We start from the raw sequence: 21,583 nt of genomic DNA, 5'->3' as shown, positions 1-21,583 counted from the left end.
GCTGCTTCTCCACAGACTCTCCTCCCATCCCTATCAGCACTCCAAGGTGTGACCTCCGACTCCAAGCTCCGGAATGCTGCTCTCAGCAGCCATCTCCACATCCCTGGAATCTCCGGCATCCGTGGGAGCTCGATTCATGTCCAGTGACTAACCAGTGCTTGAACAGGAGCTTTCAGAATGCTTCCTTTCTCAAAGACCTCAAGGACCCTCCATTGTTACACTCAGCCAAAAATCCTTGGAAGGACAGTTTCCAAGGCGTGAAAATTGCACTGCCAGACATCCCATAATAAATGCGAACCGTCCAACGCACTAAAAGTTTTGAACACCTGTGACCTTGCCACCCACACAAATGACTTAAAAAGTGAGGGAATTGCAGAGTGAGTTACTGCACCAGGCCATGATTTATATGACACAGGTCAACAATGAGAAGAGACACCTTGGCAGAAAAATACAGGCATGCAAGCAGTCTGATGCCAGGCGCATAGAAAGCCAGCCATTGTTCCCCATCTTTGACTGAGAGCCCCACAACGCCGAAATTTGGTGGCTGGGTCCAAGCGGTACTTTGCCCAGGCCCCTTTGTGCTGGCCGTGCAGTTTTCACCGCTGCTTCCCAGCTCCCTGGGTGCACAGTCCTCCTGAAAACCCGAGGTGGGGGCTATTCCAACTTCACAAAGCTGACCGAGGAAGCACAGAGACGTAGAGATAAATTCAGATCTGACCTTCAGCATAGAGCTGCGAGCTGCTTCAGGCCTGAACCAGCCAATACCTGTTTGAGCTGTCCTCTTGACATGTATAGGCTAATATGACGTCAGGCCCCGCCCACATTCTGCCACATGACTGACTTAGCAGGTGTGTTTACCTCACTGCACTATGCATCAAGGTAAAGAATCATGTCATCATAAGAGTTTGAGTATTACATGTCATATCATAACCATACAGGTACAGAAAAGAAACAAATCACTTCTGTCATTAAGCCAGTATGGCATGTCACTCTTTTGTATTCCACAATTATGGGAGGAAATAATTTTACATGGATATATACACTCACAATATAGCCAGAGGGCCACTTGTCAATTCAAAATGAGACCATGCACTCCATACAAACAGCAACCCTGTGCTGCATAAATTAACCAATCAGCTGATTCTCGGCATAAATTAGCCAATCAACCTTCAAGCTAATGATGAAAAGATTCCCATTTTTAAACGGCTACGGCTGCTAATCGGCACCTGGCCACACCTCCCACCTTAGTTACACGGAAAGAAAAGGACCTGAAGTTCAGGCTTATGGCTCTTGGCATCGGTTCACGTGAGCAGAAGAGTAATGACAGCAGACGGAAAGTCCTGTTATCAGGGCGGCGGCCGGATTATCCTGTTCGCCTGGTTATATTTGGCACATGGCGCGTTAAATGTCACTTTTTGTAAGACCAAATGGGGAGCTATTCTGGGGTGAACGGCTGAGTAATGTCCCTACTTTGGCCATTGACTCTGTAGATGGCACTAAATCAGTCCCTTAATGTCCTCTTTCAAAAAAGTGGTAGATTTTAGAGGCATCTAACACACCACTGTGCAGACGTAAGGTGCCACCTCGTTCTTCACTTGGCCGACACAGGGCTGACATGTAACATGAGGGACAGTGGTGAAAGTGAGTATGTAACTCACTGATTTCTTGTTTAGATTGTCTTGCTTCCACAAACTATTTTTTTTTGTCCTTAACTTCGCTTTGCATGAACTAAAGCGCACCCGCGTTGAGTCCATCAAGAAAACGTGCTTATGTTTGTGTTTCGCCTGTTCCCAGTCCACAAAATTTTAGCTCACATTTATAAATCTAAATAATAATTGGAGGAACAGTAATAAATTTATTTATTTCGGACACATGTAGCATACGTATTTTGGGGGGGGGGGGGCGCGCATGTTATCACAGGGGCACTGGGTCCCCCTGCCCCCTACCCCAGAACTGCCCCTTCACGATCTCTCACTACATTTGTAAAATCACTAAAACAGGCAAACTGAGCTGCGAGGTGAAACGAGCACGTTTACACACTCTTTTTATTGAATGTGGATTTTATGGTGCTTTTTACACATCTTCAAGGTTCACCAAAAAATTACAAAAACATCTCTATCCAACGTCACATGCTGTGTCCAGGAGTGAATCTGCTCCATGCCCTGAATCTCACAGAAGTGGGGGGGGGGGGGCAGGGTCCGGGTACGGCACAAGGAAACGCGGCGAAATCGCACGTAATTAATGACATCTGCTGACCGCCACGGGCTTGTAAATGTCTCAGCACTAAGGAGGCTCATATCTGCAGATTTATGGCGCCATTTCCCCAGGGAGAGGAGAGAAGCGAGGTGATGTGCGGAAAAAACAGCAGAGTGAAAGCGAGAGTCACTGTCTAAACTTAAACATGCAGCACTTTTAAAACTGGGAATAAGAACATGACGACAAACATGAATGAATGCGCGCATGTGCGCGCACACACACACACACACACACACCCCACCCATAGACACTCCAGACTTCAGAGCAAAATAGTCATCGGTCAGCCAAGGGATAAATACTACGAGCTTTAAATAAATACAATAAAATGCAAAACATGTAGAAGCAGCCATCGCCGACATTTCCCCAGACTTGCGGTTAATTTCATGGTTCATGTGTCAAACATTGAGTAGGTTATATGAACAACACAACCGATTCCAAGGTTGAGTTCAGGACATAATGCCAATATTTTTTATTTGTTTGTTTATGACGGGGGGGGATAAACCCACACAGATCAAATTGCCACATGGTTAAAAAAAAATATCAAAGTCCCAGAAATATATCAGTCTTTATTTTGTGCTTGTTTCTTTATTCGGCCATAAAAAACAGAAACATTTGGAATCATTATCACTCCCAAGCAGTTCCAAGAAAATAATCGCTCACAAATTCCAGAATAAGAAGTTTGTACTGTTATAGGTCCAACACATCATATTGATGTACATGCTTACATGGGAGCTCTCCTGGTGTGTAGGTACTGGGGGGGGGGTGAGATCACATCCCAACCGGTGTTAAAACATTAGCCTCAAGACCGGGCATCCAACATGGAGCTGAGACAAGGTCTGTCGCGATTAGTCGACATAGTCCATGACGTCGACGCTGAAAATGCGACGACATCAATACTTTAAATGAGGGGTGTCAAACTCCAGTCCTGGAAAGCCGGAGACCTGTACATTTTGGGGTTACCCCTTATTTAATACACCCGATTCATCTCCTTGCACCTCCTTGTGCTAATTACCACACAGCTCCTGAGCTGAATTATTTGTGGTGGAACAGGGAAAGTAGTAGGCTACACAGGGCTCCGGCCCCCCAGGACTGGAGTGTGACACCCCAGTTTTAAATCAACGCATCATTTTAAAAAATTACCTTCATGATTTCTAAAAGGCTTCATTATAACAAATCGATCTTTTAATATCACTCGGTAATTAATAATAATTTGAGCTACTTCCTTAAACAAAAAGGTGGTTTCACACTGTGCAAAGTTCGATGCCATACTATAGCGGCACTAGCGCTGCGCACGAGGGCCTGAAGCGAAAACTCACAGGCACTGTTCTGGACGATGGACCGCCAGAGTCTGTTCGTGTTTATTAAATTACCATTCGTACGGAGAGCGTTTTTGTCTTTGTACCTGGTGAATACATCCATTATTAAATCCATAATCTTGTTTGCCTGCTGTCTTAAAATTTCCATTGAATACGTGTTTGAGAAAATTAAGATTTCTTGCGTGAGCGTGAGATTCTGAAAGCATGAGTGTCACGCCAGATGCATGAGAGTTGGCAACCTTTGGGACTGTTGCTGTTATCATAAACTAAAACTGAAACGAAAACGGACACTAAATAAATTCAATAATTTGTGAAATGAAATAAAAATGATCAGTATATTTAACAAAAAAAGTATCGAACTGCATAAACTGCCCTCACTCGTCAACGTATTTTACCTTGTTTAACCACACTATCAGTATGCTACTTTCGCTTCCACGATATACCAAAACAGTCGCACGTGCCGTGCTTCGCTAAACGAATTTATTAAACATATTTGATTAAACGTATAATGATACGCCGAATTTACATAGATTACTAACTTTTGGGCATCACAATTAATATTTCGGTCATACTACTAATATCAAATTGTCGGCGAAAATAATTATTGCAGTATATCGCCGAAAAGCCGGCGTCAATTATAAACCCTGCGGTGAAATACAGTATGTTGCTGTCAAAAGAAAAGTTAATTAAACGGTCAGTTTGATTCTTTGCAGGGAAATTATTTATTTACATTAATCGACCAATCGGTAAAATAGTTGTTAGATTAATCCATAGAAAAATTGTTGTTAGTGGTAGCCCTACCTGAGGCTCTGGTATCCGGGGCTGGCTTTGACCAGGCAACCCAGCGGCAAAGGGCCACTGTACATGGGGCTTCCTTAGTTGATGAGGAGGACACCAAAGCGAACACCTAGTGACGTATTAAGAGGGCACCAAGAATACCAAAACAGGTCTTCAGAGCTAAGAAAAAGAGCAGTGTGAACTAAGAAGTTTGCGTTCCACTGTCCTACAGCGCTTCGTACTGGTCTCACGCTTAGGATCTCTCTCGGTACCTCTGAAGGGACAAAACAAAGCACTGATAAAGCAAATTTCTGATACAGAAACATGTGACATAGTTACACTCCAAACTCCTCGTCAACTCACCTCCGACTTTCCACTTTGTGAGTCCATGTTAAAATATAATGTAAATTTGAAATTCAGGATGTATAATTACCCAACATGCACTGGGGACTATGCTCAGACTCCAACAATTTAACCAAACTTCCTTCTGCCAGATTTTATTCATGAAATTCCAATCCCAGCCTAATAGTGCAAATCTTGGCACTCCAAAAATAATCTCATTTGGTCAAGCAAAGTCCAGTACCAAAGTTAATTTCGCTTGAAGCAAGCCAAACCCTTGATATGAGTGGAATTGGCTTTTTATCATTCAAACAGGCAAGTTCAATAGGAAGGAGTTAGTGTGGAGGCCTTACATTCCATTCTCAAAGTTTATTCTGAAAGCCAGTGTTTACAGGCTTTCCTCTGGGAAGTGGAAGCAACGATCTGTCAAATAGCCAATCTATCACAGCGAACCAGAATCTGCTGCAAGCTCAACTGAACATATTGCAGACCAATTCTTGGTCAAACAAAACTTTGGGTAATAAGCAACTCTGCACACTGCTGCTACTCCTGTTCACGGATGATTCCTCAGTCCGTGAGGTCCTTCCTGTGAGCACTGGCTGGAGCACGACTAACTGCACCCCTAACAAGCCTCAGTGCAGGCCAGGCAGACACGCTGCTGCCAATCCTGAACGAGCCACTCTCCTTCTCAAGTAAAGAACACCGGCTCCAAGTTCACTTTCAGATGGTTTGTAAGGACCTCCTTTGCTTTCCTGTCTGCTATACAGGAAGTTCCACCCGCCAGTGTGTTCCTGTTCTTAACCCTCCCGAAGAAGTGGAAAAGCCCATATCGCACACAGGTCCTCCTACAAAGTCCTACAGTTCCTACAAAGGTCACAGCGCGGGCATGATCAGCGGTCCACCGACTGCCAAATCAGCTTTGGGCTTTTCTCAATGTGACACACAGCTCCGTCAATAGACAAAAGCATCACTGACAGCTCCCCTCAACACCTTGCAGGGTAGTGCTGGTCAAACGAAATGCAGCTTCACAATCATAATGACTGGGGCTGCTGCTTCTCACGGGTTCATTTGCGGCAAGAACAGCTCCTGCTCCCCCCCAGAACCCGACAGCTAGAACATGGATAATGGATACATGGATGAACAAGATGAACAGACTGTAGAGTAGAGTAATCAGCACCACCCAGCCATCTCCGGTTACGCTACCTGTTACATGATTTGTTCTGTGCCACTGTGTGTTTTAATAAGATTAATGTGGCTTATAAGGGATGTTTCCCAAATATGCATGTCTCACATCAGCTAGATACTCAGACATATAAAAACCTTTATATGTCCTTTCCGGAACATTCCATCCAGCTACAGACAGTGAGCTTGCAGCCAGGCAGTACAAACACAAATCTATCACATTCCGTCTTTAGCCTTCGCTGGAGAACATTCTGAGAAATTGAAGTAAACAATTAGTGCAAAAGGAGTAACGCAAACGTAAGCACATTTTCTTGACAGACTCTTAACATGGGGGTGCCAGGCAGTCGAGTCATTTCAGTTGGTGAAAAGCAAAGTGAACAACAGAGCTTGTGGAAGCCAGGCAGTCTAAACAAGAAATCAGAGTTACATATTTGTAAAATCAGTAAAATGTGACCGCAAAGCATTGAATAAATAACATTGGTTTTTAAAATAGTCTTAAAAAGATTCTCAATGCTGAAATACTTCCAGAGTGGCTCAAATTTAAAGGTTGGGGGGGTGTCAGCAGCAGAGACATCCCATCCCTGAAGCTGGGGAAGTCTGACATATTGCTTTATTCGGCCAGAGTGTGGACAGCGAGCAGTTTATACTCTTCCTATAGATTCGCTCCCTTAAGCTTTTTGGGAGCTGAACAGGCCATCAGACCTCAGAAGAAACAAACAAGGGGGACAGTTAATTCAGGTACAGCAGAGAGATTCAATTCTCATCTGTCACAAAATGCAGCTTTCACCAGTCAGCTAATGCCATCGTGCGTAGGCCATCATCGCGAAGGGTAGCACTTAAGACTTGAATCAGCTGCCCCCTCCAATTACCAAGGGCCCCTAAAGAGAATGGCAAAGTCCCAGTTTACTGTGACCAGACTAGAGAAAGATGAGAAGCTGTTCACTTCGAACCACATGCAATGGTCACCAAAGAGCCACAGATTCAACCCAGGGGCATAAGCACTGTACGTGTGCATAACACCACCTCTAAAATTCAATTACTGGGAGGTCTGACAATTAGTACAGACAGGGACAAAGACATTCCAGAAGCAGGGGCAGAAAAACGAATCCTGAAAACACAGATTAATTAGACTTGTAAGTGAAATGATTCAGGCTTTAAAAGTCCTATCATCAAAGCAGCAGATGGGGTGGAAAAAATTAAGCAAAATGGGAGAGAAGAGAGACAAAAGTGCAATAAATTATCCTTCAGGGAAGATCTTTTTTAATTTATTATAGAATTTCCTCTAACAGCTATTCAATATTTAAAAAAAAAATGATTAAAGAAGGAACATAAGGCCTAAGGAATGGTGCTGGCGAGGATGACAGGAAATGACGGGAATGAATGACATCTCTGAGCCCTGTCATGCCCCAACCCAAGGCACAGGCTAGGGTTTTGGGGGGTGTCGAAATACTTTCCCCAGCAGAGGCACGTGGGCAGAAACACACGATTCACCACGATAACCCTTTTTTCTTTGGCACCTATAAAATGAAGGCGTCAAACTAATTGTTGCAATGAAGTTTCACGTCCCCCCAAACCATCCAAGATTCTGGGAAACAATTTGTCTTTGCTGAAGCACAAAATAAGCCAATTAACTACCAAACCCGTCTCACCAGAAAGCCATTTCCTTCTAGACAATACTTTTTCTTTGCAGACACAGATGGAGGCAGAAAAGAAAGGGGAAAAAACATTTGCTTAGGACAGACTGATCTTGGCACACAGTAAATCTGAAATGAGGCATTTAAACAGAACTTTGGGGGAGGGGGGGGTGGTATAGACAGGTGTAGCAAAGAGCACCTCCTTTTGGTGTCATACACACTATTAGGGGTTACCGTGGCAGACAGAGGGCTGCTCACCTCCTGACCCGAGATAAAGTCAGGGGGATGCCTTGAGCCTATTTTAAAAAGGTGACATTAAACATTCACTCTGAGCCACAACACATCCTATTGGTCATTCACGTTTAAATAAATGCAGCTGTCCCACGCCCCCATTAGAGTCTGCCCCATCAGATCTCTCCTCGTGTGTTTCATCATGCCAGACAGGATGGGAACACAGGATGTCAAAGCGACACCAACTCAAGCCACCTGTATCCTCAAATCTCGGGGCTGGGGAATGAGATGCGACGTCGCAAGAAGGCAGAAGGCATCCTCCTCGTAGCAGAGGGAGTAGAGGAAAAGTCCGTCCAGGATACTCTGAGAAAAATGAAGCGTACTGGTTTGGCCACTGCATTAGACGCCCATGAGCATCATGCAAGGAAGGCATCCGGAAATGAGGAGGGGAGATCAGCTGCACTAAATGCTAACTGGGGAGGGTCCACCTCTACTGGGGGGGGTTCAGACACTAACAGACCATGCTGTGTCACTGCCACCATCAGCCCTTAGTTCAGCATGCTTGAGGGATGCTTAGGTCCTCCTCTGTACACAGGGGTGGTTTATAAGGAAAGAGGTGAGGTCAGCCAGCGCCCAGTAGAGAGGATAGTAACCAAAAAGCCCACCCATTCGACCCTCCAATGTAGCGGTGTATTACCCAGAATCCTGTCTCCACACTGAGGTTCTGCTGTGACAGACCATGTTGCACCTCCTCAAAGTCTGAATCGTAATCTCCAAGTGTTTCTTACTGTGAAGTGCATCCCCATCAGCCAGACAGACGGTCCTGTTAAATAATCCGCATGTCCGTCCAAACCGCGTCAAACGCTCCTAATTCACGCGGGACAGCCAGTCGACAACAACAGACACATCACACCCCCACGGAGATGCACGGCATTCAGTTACAGCAGTGTGGAAAAACAACGCCATTATCGGCTTCGTGATCGCTTTGCATCAAATGTGTTCTTCAAAGCACCGCTTTTCCCAAACAAGTAGACAAAAAAACAGGTAAATTCTTTCAATATTAAAAAGAAAAATATTTATCAAGCTACTATGCACCTGCAGTATCCTGGCAATAAATTAGAGATCAAAAAGCCAGATAAGGTAATTGCTTCCACTGTTATTTTGTTAACTGGCAATGTAATTATAATAATCCAGTTTAGTTCAGTAATTCTAAAAATTGTTTTAAATTATGTTCTTCCGAGATCAAATAAGGTCATTTTTAACAAAGATCAGAAAACTATGACTTATTGAAAGCTTAATGCACTAACAATCTCTTAGGAATTCAAAGTCAATGCTTCATTTTTGGCAGTAATTTTTTTTTTCCCAGGCATGGAAATAAAAAAATAAGACCTTGTCTGACAACATATTATTCCCTTGAGTAAGTTACACTGTAAGCGCTGAAGTGTGGTTAATACTCAGCCAATCAGTAATTAATCATGAACCCCAGAACAACCTCTTCCTCGCACAATATTTCCACTTAATTATTTCCAATATAGGGGTTTACCCGCTCAAAATAAAAACAAAACAGCACAGTACCTAAACTCGTTAGCAAATTAATTTGGTTTCAGAAATAAAATAACGAGCAATGCCGATGGCAACAAATGATTTTCTAATTTGCAGTCCTATTTTTGGCACAAATCGTGCTTTAAAAAAAATGATACAACCTTCTTCTCGTTAGTGGAATTACCCACAGTGATCTAAAAAACCTCGCTGCATTTACAGGAAGGTTTTTAATAGTTATAATTACATTGCTTAATTATCATTCTACATTTACATGATATGTGGTGGTCACAGTCATTTAATAGCATCAATTTTGTCTCATTTTTGGTTATTCTGAATATCAGTTTTTCAGAAGGTCACCTTCTAAAACAAAAAAGCAAAGAAAGAAAATGTATCATTTAAAAAGAAAAAAAAGCTTTGTCTCCAGCCCAACCGAGACACCGTGCAGGCCGGACTGTCCGCACTGCCCCTCCTGCAATCCAGCGAGTGCCTCGCTACGGGGTGGTGCTGGAACGTCATGGATCGCGGGCACGTGTCCCAACCTTGTGACTGAGCCGGTTCGACCAGCACTTCTCATAAAAAAAAGGACACGGAGAGAGGGACCCCGCCTTCTCGCCACAGCTTGGCCTGCAGCAGAAATCTCGCTTATCTGTGACAATGACCTCTACGCACGTAGGACTTCCTGCTCGACGGGTAATTATGTATCAGCTTTCTCAGGGAGGGAGCTGGAGGTGCCGGTGCTAGCCCCCAGCCATCTCCATAGCAACCAGCACGCCGACAAGCCATACAAGGTGACTTACACAAGTAATAGTAGTATTCCCAGCTACATGGAGATTACCCATAATTCAAGTTTGTTTAAAAATTAGGTTGACACCTTATCTCAGAAGCTTAAAAGGGTTCTCTGACGAGTATGACACATGCACACGCACACACTAAATCGTATGCTACAGGCAATTCAGAGACACTAATTAGCCTAACTGCATGACTTTGGAGTGTGGGAGGGAACCGGAGTTACCCATGGGGGAGACGATTCTACACACACACAGAGGAGGCGAGATTCAAACACCCATCCCTGGAGGCAACAGCTCAACCTGCTGCTCTACTGAGTTGCCCAAGACATAGACCAGCTACAGAAATACTGAAAGCAAGGGAAACTGTTGCTGTCCTATTGAAAAACAGCTCTTAATCCACCTTGCTTCATTCACTCACTTGGATGTATTGGATGGGGGCAAGACATTTTCTTTGGACAAAGACTTGAGTGATTTACTTGCTTAGTGGTGTATTTACTAATGTCAGAGCAGTACCCCACCACACAGCAGGTTTTCACATTATCACCCTAATAGGCCATATCTACTACATTCTGAAACTGAAAACCTAGGCATAACCACTTTGAATAGGTCAGTGAAATAACCAAGTCCACTCTGTGTGGAAGCAGTCACATCAGAGAGTGAGTCACCCCATGCAGTTTGGGGCTAGCTGCCATACCAATGGGGGCAAACAGCGGGTGGGGATCCCAGCCCTGACAATGTTGTTAAGAAGTCAACAGAAATGCAACCCCCCCCCCCCCCCCCCCTTACATTGGTACAGTCCCATACAAGGGCAGCTCGGGAAAAGGCCAGAGAAGATTAGCACATCTGCATGCTCTCATCACGACTTTGCTCCTTCCGAACAGGAAGTGGATCTTTCGGGGACGCGGGGGCTGGAATTTGGACAGGCAGGTGTTATTATAACCCTTTATTATCAAACACAAAGCAATACCTCCAAATCAGCACTAAACAAGAGCCCCATTCACCGAATGACATAGTAAGTACTTCTGTAGTTCAGCTGAGGATAAGCCTAGGAAGTGTCTGCCTGAATTCGGAGAGGTCGTGTGATTTCCCAAAGGCCAGCATTATGGAACCGAACACCGACACACATCAGACAGAGGGAAGGCATGTTTATCTAAATAAACAATTCGTAAACCGTGTGGTGTTTATCAAGCAGCAAGCTTGTGAGACATATGCTAATTAGGAGTTTCTAGGGGGCCGAGGGACAAAAGGTTTAAACAGGGAAACAGAACCTGAAAGACTCAACCAGTCCCCAAATTCAAAGGAATATTTTTGTAACACAGATCAAACTAATACAAAGCTAACTGACCCCACAAAAAATTTCACGAGAAAGAATCAATCACTTGCTGACTAGTGAGACCGCTGAAACACCCACCCATACACAGCTAGGGCTCCAGTCAAAGGTGAAAAACACCGACCCATGTAGAGCTAGGGGAACGCTCTCCAGCAAGTGCCTTCCGACTGCTCGATTCAATCTCCCTTAGCGCAAGATGCCAGAGAGGCACAAAGGAAACATCACAGCACAACCACAAAAAGCTGCTTCTAAATCAAAGAGTATAAAATAACTCAGACTCAAGCTAATACATGTCCCTTATAAAGACACGGACATTCTAAGGTGAAAAGTGCGACAGAAATCAGATGGAAGCAGCAGGCAATAATCTAAGAATCAATCTTGGTGATATTGTGTATATATTAAAGTAATACATCTTTTTGTCACCTTTCACACCTATTTATTTAGCTGATTTGCTTAGTACTGCTGCTACAACTACTTCTACATTTAAAACAGTCCTATTGCTTGGTTGTGTACATATTTATCCTTCAATACATGTACAGTACCAGTGAAATGTCTGGACACACCTTCCCATACAAATGTTTATCTGTACCATTCTCTGCATTTTAGAATAATGATAAATGCATAAAATGATTAATGTATGGAATTATGCACTCACCAAAAAAGTATTTTTAAAAATTAATTTGGGAGGTGGGCCAGCTCTGTGGGTTGAGACTCAGAAGGTTGCTGGTTCAAATCCCATGTCTGGCAGAGCTATGCCACCATTAGGCCCTCGAGCAAGGCCCTTAACCCCAATTGCTCCAGGGACTGGCTGAGCCTACTTTCTCCTCTATGCCAGTTTCGTGAGGTGGGCTCCTGTGATGCTTTTCCAGCTGTCCTGAGGTCCCACATACATATATTTTATGCACTTATTGGCCGCTTTTTCTTCACTCTCTGGTCAGGTGAGATCATGTGATGTGACACTATTACTTTCCTTTGTGGGTGGCTTATCGTGTCAAACCTTTGACTTGTATTGTATATACATATTTGTTTTAGTTCCTCCTCTTTGTGTTTGACTGACTTGTTTGTGCAAATGAAGCGCTCTCTCTGTACAAGGGGACTGTCCCATGGCCCCACCCCCAGAAATGATGACACATACAATGCCGTGTGCTTTAGGCAGCTGGGGAGGATACCAAAATGTAAACACGGGTGGGGGGTCTTTCTGGGAATTCTAAGTAACAACTACATACCACAGACATTTGTGAAGTAGGAGAAACACAAGCTCCGTCTCTGTTGGGGACGGGAATCATACACAGCTCATCTGTGCCCTGCACACACACGCAAAGCGGAGACCCATGCATGTGGGGTCTACTTTATTCTCCTAAGAGTTCGACCTTCTTTAACCCTATAAAGAAACATTTAATATACATAAGTGAAAAATCATCTTAGATTCTATGTTGTGTAAACTGGCCTGGATTTAAAAGTGGAGAGCAGCGCAATAGCAACTGGTAATGCAGAAATAGAGAAGGTGGACTTTGGACCAGAAGGTAAACTAAAAATATACAACTGTATGAATGGGAAAAATTTAAACGATAAGCTAAATAAACTACTTTCATATAATGTACCAAGGGAATTATCATCAATAACAATAATAATAAAACAGGAAGCCTTTCCAATAGAATAACTCATTAAATTCCAATCCTTCTCCAGGTAACAAAAGCCAGCACTAAAGAATGACAAAGGAGGGAATTTTTTCCAGCGTGTCCATTTAAGGAAGTAAATGCAGACACACCGAACACCCACTTCACAGGGCAATAATGTGGATATAGATTAACTGGGTGCGACTGCATTGTTGGGATTCCTCGTGCAAACAATCCGCTTGTCGTCAGGCATTTTCAAGGGCAGCTATTAGACTTTTCAGGCGGCTGAAACGTCCAGAAGGCCCCCTGAGAACGACGATGCAGCTAACTAGTGGTATTAGAAAGGTCTCCTTCTATTGAGCAGCCTATAATGAACAATGAAGGCTTCATCTATGTCAGGTGTTCCGCCGCAATGTTGTCTTTAGAAGTGCCCACGCTTCGGGCCCTTATCTGCCACCCACCGGCCAGGGACCCACCCTCCACCAGGCCGCTTTTTCTGCTCTGCCACACAGGTGGCCCAGGGTGATGGACAGCATCGGGATCCAATTTCGGCAGGGAGGCCTTTCACCCAGGTGGAACCGGGTTTGGCACGTGTGGGGTGACACTGCGACCCTGTGCGGAAGGCGGCATGCAAGGGGGCATGCAACGAGGCTGTACCAACCACACATGTTCAGAGGGGGATGTGTCAGCCTGAGGGCCTCAGAAAAACCCTGGGCTCAAGGGCACTGACACCCCCCCTCCCCAGGCCACAGTCTCATATTAAGCACACCTAGGTGACCCACAGAGTCAGTGACATTGTGAGTGGGCCCTCGTTTATTTAAACTCGTTATGCTAGGAAACGACATTCCCGATCTGCATCTATGCACTTGGCATTCTTGGGGCTGATTTTCGTGCCTGAAGCAGCTCCCCACAGCTATAGCCCAAATACTTACATTTTTTAAAACTAGTCGTGGAAGGTCAAAATTGCACATCTTCCTTAGATTGCTTGCTGTCGACTTCAAATAAGTCTTGCTGTAAATGAAGATTGGACGTCTTTGATTACTTAAAAGCCCATCTGAAACTGTTCAGTGCCATAGGAATGCAGAACAGGCCCTGAACAAAAGGATAGACCTGCCCCAAATGACAGGCCTGGCATGGCTGCTTCGTGTCACTGTAACTCACTCCCACCCATAAATGAAAACAAACCAGGAGCCAGCAACGTCTGCATCGATTTAATCCTCTGTTTACAGTCTGCAGGTCCGTCAATACGGGCTGGAGCTGCGTTTGTCTGATGTATAATCAGAGGTCGAAGTCTATGAGATAGTCTCAGTGACTTTACACAGTGAGGGGCAATATCTACACCCTCCTGTAGGGACACAGAAGGCCATATTCTGACGCTCCCCTAAAGCAGAGGCATCGACGAGCAGGATCCAACACCTAAGCAGACAGAGAGCTCCCATCTGCGCTGGCTCGCTAATCTTCACACGGCCCTCAAATATAATCCTGCAGGAATGCCGCCCAAATGAAGATCACTTGCTCTCCGCCGAGGGAAACAAAACGCGCAGCAGCAGGACAGCTACTGCAAAGGGGCTGAATTTGGGCAAATCAGTACTCAGGAGCCGAATACACCCCCGCTTTGTTCATCACCGCCCCCAAAGACAGTGTGCTTGGGTGTCTGCGCCAATGTCAATAAGACTGAAATCCCACCCCATTCCCCAAGTTTATTAAGCCCTTATCAATGAGACCCCCCCCCCCCCCGACCTCTCCCTGTCCACCACCCTCGACAGGGTGCTGCAGGGAGATTCCCACAACTGTGGAAGCAGGCCAACAGGCTGCCTGACATCACTGAGTGACGACTCCCATTAGGGATCTGGGACACGCATCCCTCTGAGAGTCCTGACAATGCATTACAAAAAGCCTATTTTGAGTATGGAACCCAAAATAGAAAGACTCGTATAAACGACTACATAAAGAAAAAAGAACTTCCAAAAAGCATACTGTAAATGAGGTCTACCAAAAACCGCTTCTCTGACCAAAGAGGAACAAAGACAAACTATGTCAACAATGTACCAAAGCCTACATACAACATCTCTGGACGATGAATAGCCGGTGGTTGGGGAGCTAAAGGAAAGGCCGAAAAGTGGGATATGATTCCTGAATTCACAACAGAGGTATTTTAATACGATCCAAGCCCAATTACTGCATAGGGAGAACAACAAACAAAACTAATCCAGACACCGATGGAACACAAGGTCCGTTTTAATGCAGGATCAAAGCTAGGGATTGCTTAGCTCTGCCCTGCGGGATGGCGAATGAGCAACAGTTCCTCGTCTGAAGCAGAGCACACCTCAACATCTGGGTTCGAGGTGAAGGGAGAGCCAGAATAGTTTCGGATCCATAGATGTGCCGCCATTGACATGCTGCTCGATCTCAGCACGTCAGCGGCTCCCAAGCACATCCTCTTACATCCTCCTCACAGGTGTTGTGTGACTTCACAACGCAACGGACGGGCTGGCACACAATTTGGCACGTGAACAGCGGAAGCAAACAGGGCGGGCCATGAAGGTCTATTTTTACACTGGCATCCACCTGTAATAACATGAAAGCTGGCCCCGTCACACCATGTGGGGAATATGCGCACGCGTTTGGCAAAAAGGACAGTCTTACTCATCAACAGCATAAGCAGTGGCCCGCATGGAAACGTCACGCACCGCCGGGCTGCCGTGACCCCAGCCTTACATTTCACGTCCTTCTAAAGGGCAAATACAGAATTTCACTGCCGTTACAGTTCAGTGCAATTCCTGGCTGAAAGCACAATCTTAATGCAGGGGGTGTGTAGTCGTATTATTATAATTATCATCATCATGAACTGAGCATGGCGATTTAAGAGATGCCTGTTCGTGTTGACGGGCCACCTCGCCCGCTTGGAGACCTCGCTCAGCTAGTTGTGAAATTTGCCGGGGATGCGACAGAATCCAAGACTGCCAATAAATTATCAAAGGAAAATCAAAGAGCACGGATTAACTCGCATGGAATTATGCTTAGAGCGCATACACTCTGAGCGACTGTAGAAGACTCAGACAAGAATAACTTTTTACAAACACAATGCATTCTCCTCCCCTGTATTTGTCATATGTATTATCGGCATATGATATTTATGCATTATGTACTTAGCCCGTAGTATTCCAAACACCTTCAGTGATATGACGACTCTTCTAATAAAAGATCTGAAGGTCTGTGCGATGATTGGCTCAAGCGGTTTAATGAGAATCCGCACAAGCCTTCTATAGGTGTCTGACAAACAGCTAACAAAACACCATTAACAGTGAATGCGCCCGGCATTTCTCGCTTGGAGGCTTCCTGGTTCCAATATGAATGCTCCACTGCTTCCCAGTTATTCCACTGCGCTGCATGTTTGGTTTGAGGGTGCTTCAGTCCTCCTCCAAAGACTGACCAACATCCCCTGACACTTCCTTGTGGAGTTTTCCATTGGCTCCAACTTCTCATACAACGCAACTGATCTTCTGTTTGCCTGCTGACCTAAGACTCATAACTGTGGGAATTCATTATTCAAGAGAAAGAGATGCAATGAATGCCAAAGATTAAAAAAAAAAAAAAAGAACTAAAGAGAGAAAAAAGAATTCCTAAAAGACGTCCAGTGTATGAGTCATCAAAAGTCTGTGGTTTGAGGACCCCAAGGCTCTGGGGACCAATCATTAATTTAAGAAACACTTACTATTATTATTATTTTTATTCTGACAGTTTTATCGAACACAGGAGACATTATATCTACAGGCACAACAAAAAGAAGACCTAGGGTTTAACATCAGAGCTCCCTCCATGCCAGCCCTGCTAGACAACGGAGTCTGCCTCTCATCTGGATAATCACAACTTATCAAAAAGAAACAGCCCATATCTTACAAGAGATTAGACAAAGAAAGATGCACATGGAAAGGCCCGACTATAGTAACCACAAAACGCTCAGCAAGGGAAGAATGTACCTTGGTGGTAACAGACAGACCTAGTGAGGAGGAAGGATGGGGTCAGCAGTTGGATCACTGAAAGGGGCATTTATGCCAACAAGCTCAGATAATTACCAGTCTGTGTGAAACTGCATAAGGTTTTATGAACTGATGAAGATGAAGGGGGAGTGGCACTAAAACTACACATAAATACATCTTGTTCCTCATGCTGTACTGTAACAAGAAACTACATCAAAACAACAAAGCAACCAAAGTAATACAATGAGCAGTTTCAGCTTTGATTTTCACCTAGGCTACCTTTTAAGAAATTAATGGAAATTGGAGGTATTATTTTAGGTAATGCAAGTGCTGACACCAAAAAAAACAGAGGTTTAACAACAAAATTTAGTTTCTGTAGACTTTTCTGTAGAAAAATAAATAGATTAGATGGGCTTCTGGCAAATCAGAAAGTAAAATTTTTTCAGAAGATTAGAAGTCTGTTCCCTGTTTAAAATGTGCAGCATTTCCTCTACACGCATCTGATGTCTGAAAACGGACAGCAGTAACAGCGGAGTGGAGAAATTCCCCTTTAAGGGCACTTCCGGTCCAAGTCACAGCAAAAAGAATGATTTTTGTTGGCACCAGTGTTACAACACATTTTTTCTTGGATAACATCAAAGTAATCACATCTACAAATGTCAGCAGCAATATCTCTAAACTTACGAGGAAAAAAAATTCCAGCTTCCAATATCAAATAAAAGCCCTTCAACCTATAAAAAAAAATTGTTATCTATAAATTTCAGAAAAATATAAACTTTACCCTTAAAAGCATTACTCCTTCCCTTAACAAGGAAATGTAAAAAAATAAAAACATTGAAACAAAGTTTAAACAAATCTATCATAAAGATGGAAAAGCCAACACACCGCAGGTGCTTATAAAAGCATGTATATTGGCCACGGAGATAAAACATATTGCAGGCTAACCACTAAGGTTTCTACAGAGGTAAATACATAGAAGGAAAAGTTTCAACTTGAAACTTTAAACACGCAATCATGAAATGTCTATAAGCAAACAGAGACCAAGATTCAAAAGAACACCACATCCCGATTAAAAACAGACCTCTCCCAGAACTTTTTTTTTTTTACTCACGGGATGCCACAAAACAAGACTGCCAGACAATGGAGTTCATAAATTGTCTCCATGGCCCAGTCTGAGCACAAGGACTCTCTCAGCACCTCTAGGACAGGAAGAGCATTTAATGAGAACCAAACGGGACAAGCTTATCAGCCTAAAACCGGGGGGGTGGTCAAGCGAGAGTCTTTTGTGGCGTCCACATTCTTCCTTAGGTCAAAGGTCTCCAACGGGAACAGACATCTCATTTTCTACCGGTGGAGTGAGAGCAGGGTAACACAACACTTTCCTGGAATGTCTGGGGTTGGACCGAAAATTGCAGAGGACTTAGGGATCGCCTCCCTGAGGAGAAGCAATTATCTGAACGTCAAGCTGTGCCTCCTGGCAGAGCTCATCCAGCATCATCCTGCAGGATGTAACCGGACGGCTGTTTCATAGCCGCAAGAAACTCCTCACCTAGGGCACAGGACTGAAGTGGATGATAAAAAGTGTTGACAAGCAGCATGGAGCTTAAGTGACAGCCCTCTGCCAAAGCACACCTTCTCTGCTCAAAGCCCAGCATTACAGACCACCCTGAGCCAGGGACACTAATGACAGGGTGACAGGCTGCACAGAGGCACCTCTGGGCCGCCACACCTCATCCCCCAGAGGCCCCCGGCTGGGTAAGTACCATGTGGCACATGGGCAGAGGACCAGTGCCAATCCGGTCAACCGAAACTTTGTATTTAACACACCCTGAATGTGATTTCATGGCAGTACAATAAAAAAAAACAAACCATTCACCCTCACATGCCATTCATAACATAGCATTCACAAATAAACAAACCAGCCATCTGTCTATTAATATACAGAAAAAAATAACTTTTTTTCAAAATGCAATCATAGAGAAGACAATTTGTCCTGTAAACAAATTCTCAGCTATCCAAGTTAATGTTCCATACCTTACTTCTTTTATGTACTTCAAATACTGCAATTTTCTTATGAGCTGGCTACAATTTAGTTGATTTCTATATCGTATAAGGCATATAAGGAAAGAGATGTTGATACAAAACAATTGCTGTAAAAATACAGCAATATTAATTATGTTTTAATGATTTCTGAGTACACCAGTGTCAGAAAACCACTGTGAAGTATGGGAGTACCTTTAAGAGAATTTTTCATGGCTGGCCACCTGTTATGAACTATGGATAAATGCCCCGCGTTGTTTTAGGTTTCAATAAATGTAACTTCATAGAAATAACACAATAAAACTCCAAAAGTGACGGCGCAGGTGGGTTTTGGTGGCAGAAACGTGCCCCGGCCAGTACGCCGACCATGGCGGTGCAGCGGCGCTTCTCCTGGCCCGCCGACGGCTCGGACTCACCTCGTTGGACGGTATGCTGACCACCCCGGTGGAACGGCGCTTCTCCCGCAGCTTGCGCTTCTCTATCTGCCCTTTGCCCTTCCTGGCGCTTGGACCCGAGCTCTTCTTCTCTTTGCTCTTTCCAGAGCCGCCGCCCGGAGCGGGGCTCTCTTTGTCGTTGTCGCCGGCGTCCACCTGCGGGGTGCCCGGCAATTTCTCCAGCTGTGAAGCCTTCTTCGGGGTGGCCGGTGGCCCGTCGGCGGCCCTGGGCTCGCAGGAGGCGGTCGGTCGTGCCACGGGGTGGGACTGCGTGCAGGTGACAGTGGCTGCACCGCGCTCAGGGGCGCCGCCGCTACCACCGCCGCTCGCCTCGGTGGCCGGAGTCAAACTCCGCGTGTCGTTTTTATTGCTACCCCCATGAAGCGCACCGATGCTGGAGCCGGTCGAGGCTGATATGCCCCCAGGCATTTTAGCCCTCATCTTTTCCCGTTTGGCTTTCCATTCCTCCAGAAAGTCCGTAGCCGCGTTAGATCTGAATCCACCCGTCGCCATGGTCCCTTTTCTATATTTAATTAACGAGTTGCGGGCTGTTAACTCAATCGGTCCGGGCCGTTTAAAAAAAAAACTTATCTGCTCAATTAATCCGTATTATCCAGAGTACCAGAAATTAGTCTGGAAAAGACCAGGGAAATAAGTTAATTTTAAGAGTCTGTTTTAAACACACACATACCCGAAATGCTGACTATTGTGCTTCAAATTAAAGCGAAACAAGCGTAAAGTCACGGCTGTACCTGTAATCCCTCCGGATTCTGGTTCATGAGAGCACGTCCCAGGACCTGACTAACTTTTAAAACTCTCGCTACTTCAGCCACAAAAGTTGTTCTGTCACAAAAGGGAGCGTAATTATCGCAGGGAGCGCAAGATCGTGTCATCGACGGTGCTTGCGGGGAAAGTGCCGACGTGACTTACCTGTTCCTCATGTCGCTGCGGCGGCGTCTCAGGTGGAACCGTCACCATAACGCGAGACGCCTTTCCGCGGTAGGTGTGAGCAGCGGACGGGGCTCAGCCCCCCTCACTCACGCAAGGCTTTAGCCTGCGTGCCGGAAAAGTACGAACTATCACGAAGAGTTCCGAACTCGCATGCAAACCGAGGACCGACCCGATCGCTCCTGGACCGCCGATCTGTAGACCTTCCTATGACCCGCACTGTGTTGTTAATTGCTTCCCTCGCTGAGGAACTCCTAGAATTCCTTTTAACCATGCCGATGACTTTATGTCATCTGACTTTTAAATCCAAGATCCTAAGTGTTTCAAGTGAATACTCCAGAGTGCACTATAAATGTATTGGATGCAGGGTTTACTTTGGCCAGCTGGCCATTCTGCCCATGCATTTACGTGTATGTAACACTTTTATTACCTTGTAAATAGTCTGTAGGGTTTGCAAACTAACCCAACACGTTTGATTTATTTAGCTAACTTTAGTTTCATAATGGAATAATATATATATTTGCCATAAGATTTCTTTCGTGAGCGTGAGTCTGACAGCTTGTCACGCCACATGTGTGAGTTGGCAATCCTGTGAATGTGTGTGAACAAACAGATTACTTTAAACAATAATAATAAACAAATAATAATAATAATAATACTAGAGGTTAGAGTCTCCGCCTGGGTGGAGTTTGCATGTTCTCCCCATGTCATCATGGGGTTTCCTCCGGGTACTCCGGTTTCCTCCCACAGTCCAAAAACATGCGGAGGCCAATTGGAGTTGCTAAATTGCCCGTAGGTGTGCATGCGTGAGTGACTGGTGTGTGAGTGTGCCCTGCGATGGGCTGGCCCCCCATCCTGGGTTGTTCCCTGCCTCCTGCCCATTGCTTCCGGGATAGGCCCCGGACCCCCCGCGGCCTAGTAGGATAAGCGGTTTGGAAAATGGATGGATGGATGGATAATAATAATAATAATAATAATAATAATAATAATAATAAATATTAGTTGCTTAATCTACCCATCTAGGCACGCTAGGTCACACCACAAATTTGGAGACCGTAGAGTTCGTGTTTTGTAATGAAGGATGACAGTACAACATGAGCGTGCATGTGCATGTATTCAGTAAGCAAGTTTAATGTGTATTCGCCGCCGCACAAATCAGGCAGTATAATA

At 44.8% G+C, this 21,583-nt stretch overlaps 1 protein-coding gene across 3 annotated transcripts in view; it reads right to left on the bottom strand.

Annotated features, from left to right (window-relative positions):
• The window catches only part of pawr (PRKC, apoptosis, WT1, regulator), a 44,345-nt gene extending 23,712 nt beyond the window's left edge, over positions 1-20,633 (bottom strand). The window contains exons 1-2 of one of the 3 annotated variants that reach the window (XM_049016998.1): positions 20,396-20,633; positions 19,448-20,098 (exon numbers count right to left, since the gene is read on the bottom strand). In XM_049016998.1, coding sequence (XP_048872955.1) covers positions 19,448-19,978 — 531 coding nt within the window. In that variant the 5' untranslated portion in view covers positions 19,979-20,098; positions 20,396-20,633. The other 2 variants (XM_049017007.1, XM_049017017.1) reach the window with 2 other exon arrangements.
• Between the last annotated feature and the right edge of the window lie 950 nt (positions 20,634-21,583).

The sequence above is a fragment of the Brienomyrus brachyistius genome, chromosome 1 (assembly GCF_023856365.1).
Source record: "Brienomyrus brachyistius isolate T26 chromosome 1, BBRACH_0.4, whole genome shotgun sequence".
NCBI lineage: Eukaryota > Metazoa > Chordata > Actinopteri > Osteoglossiformes > Mormyridae > Brienomyrus > Brienomyrus brachyistius.
This window is presented reverse-complemented; position numbering and strand designations above follow the sequence as displayed.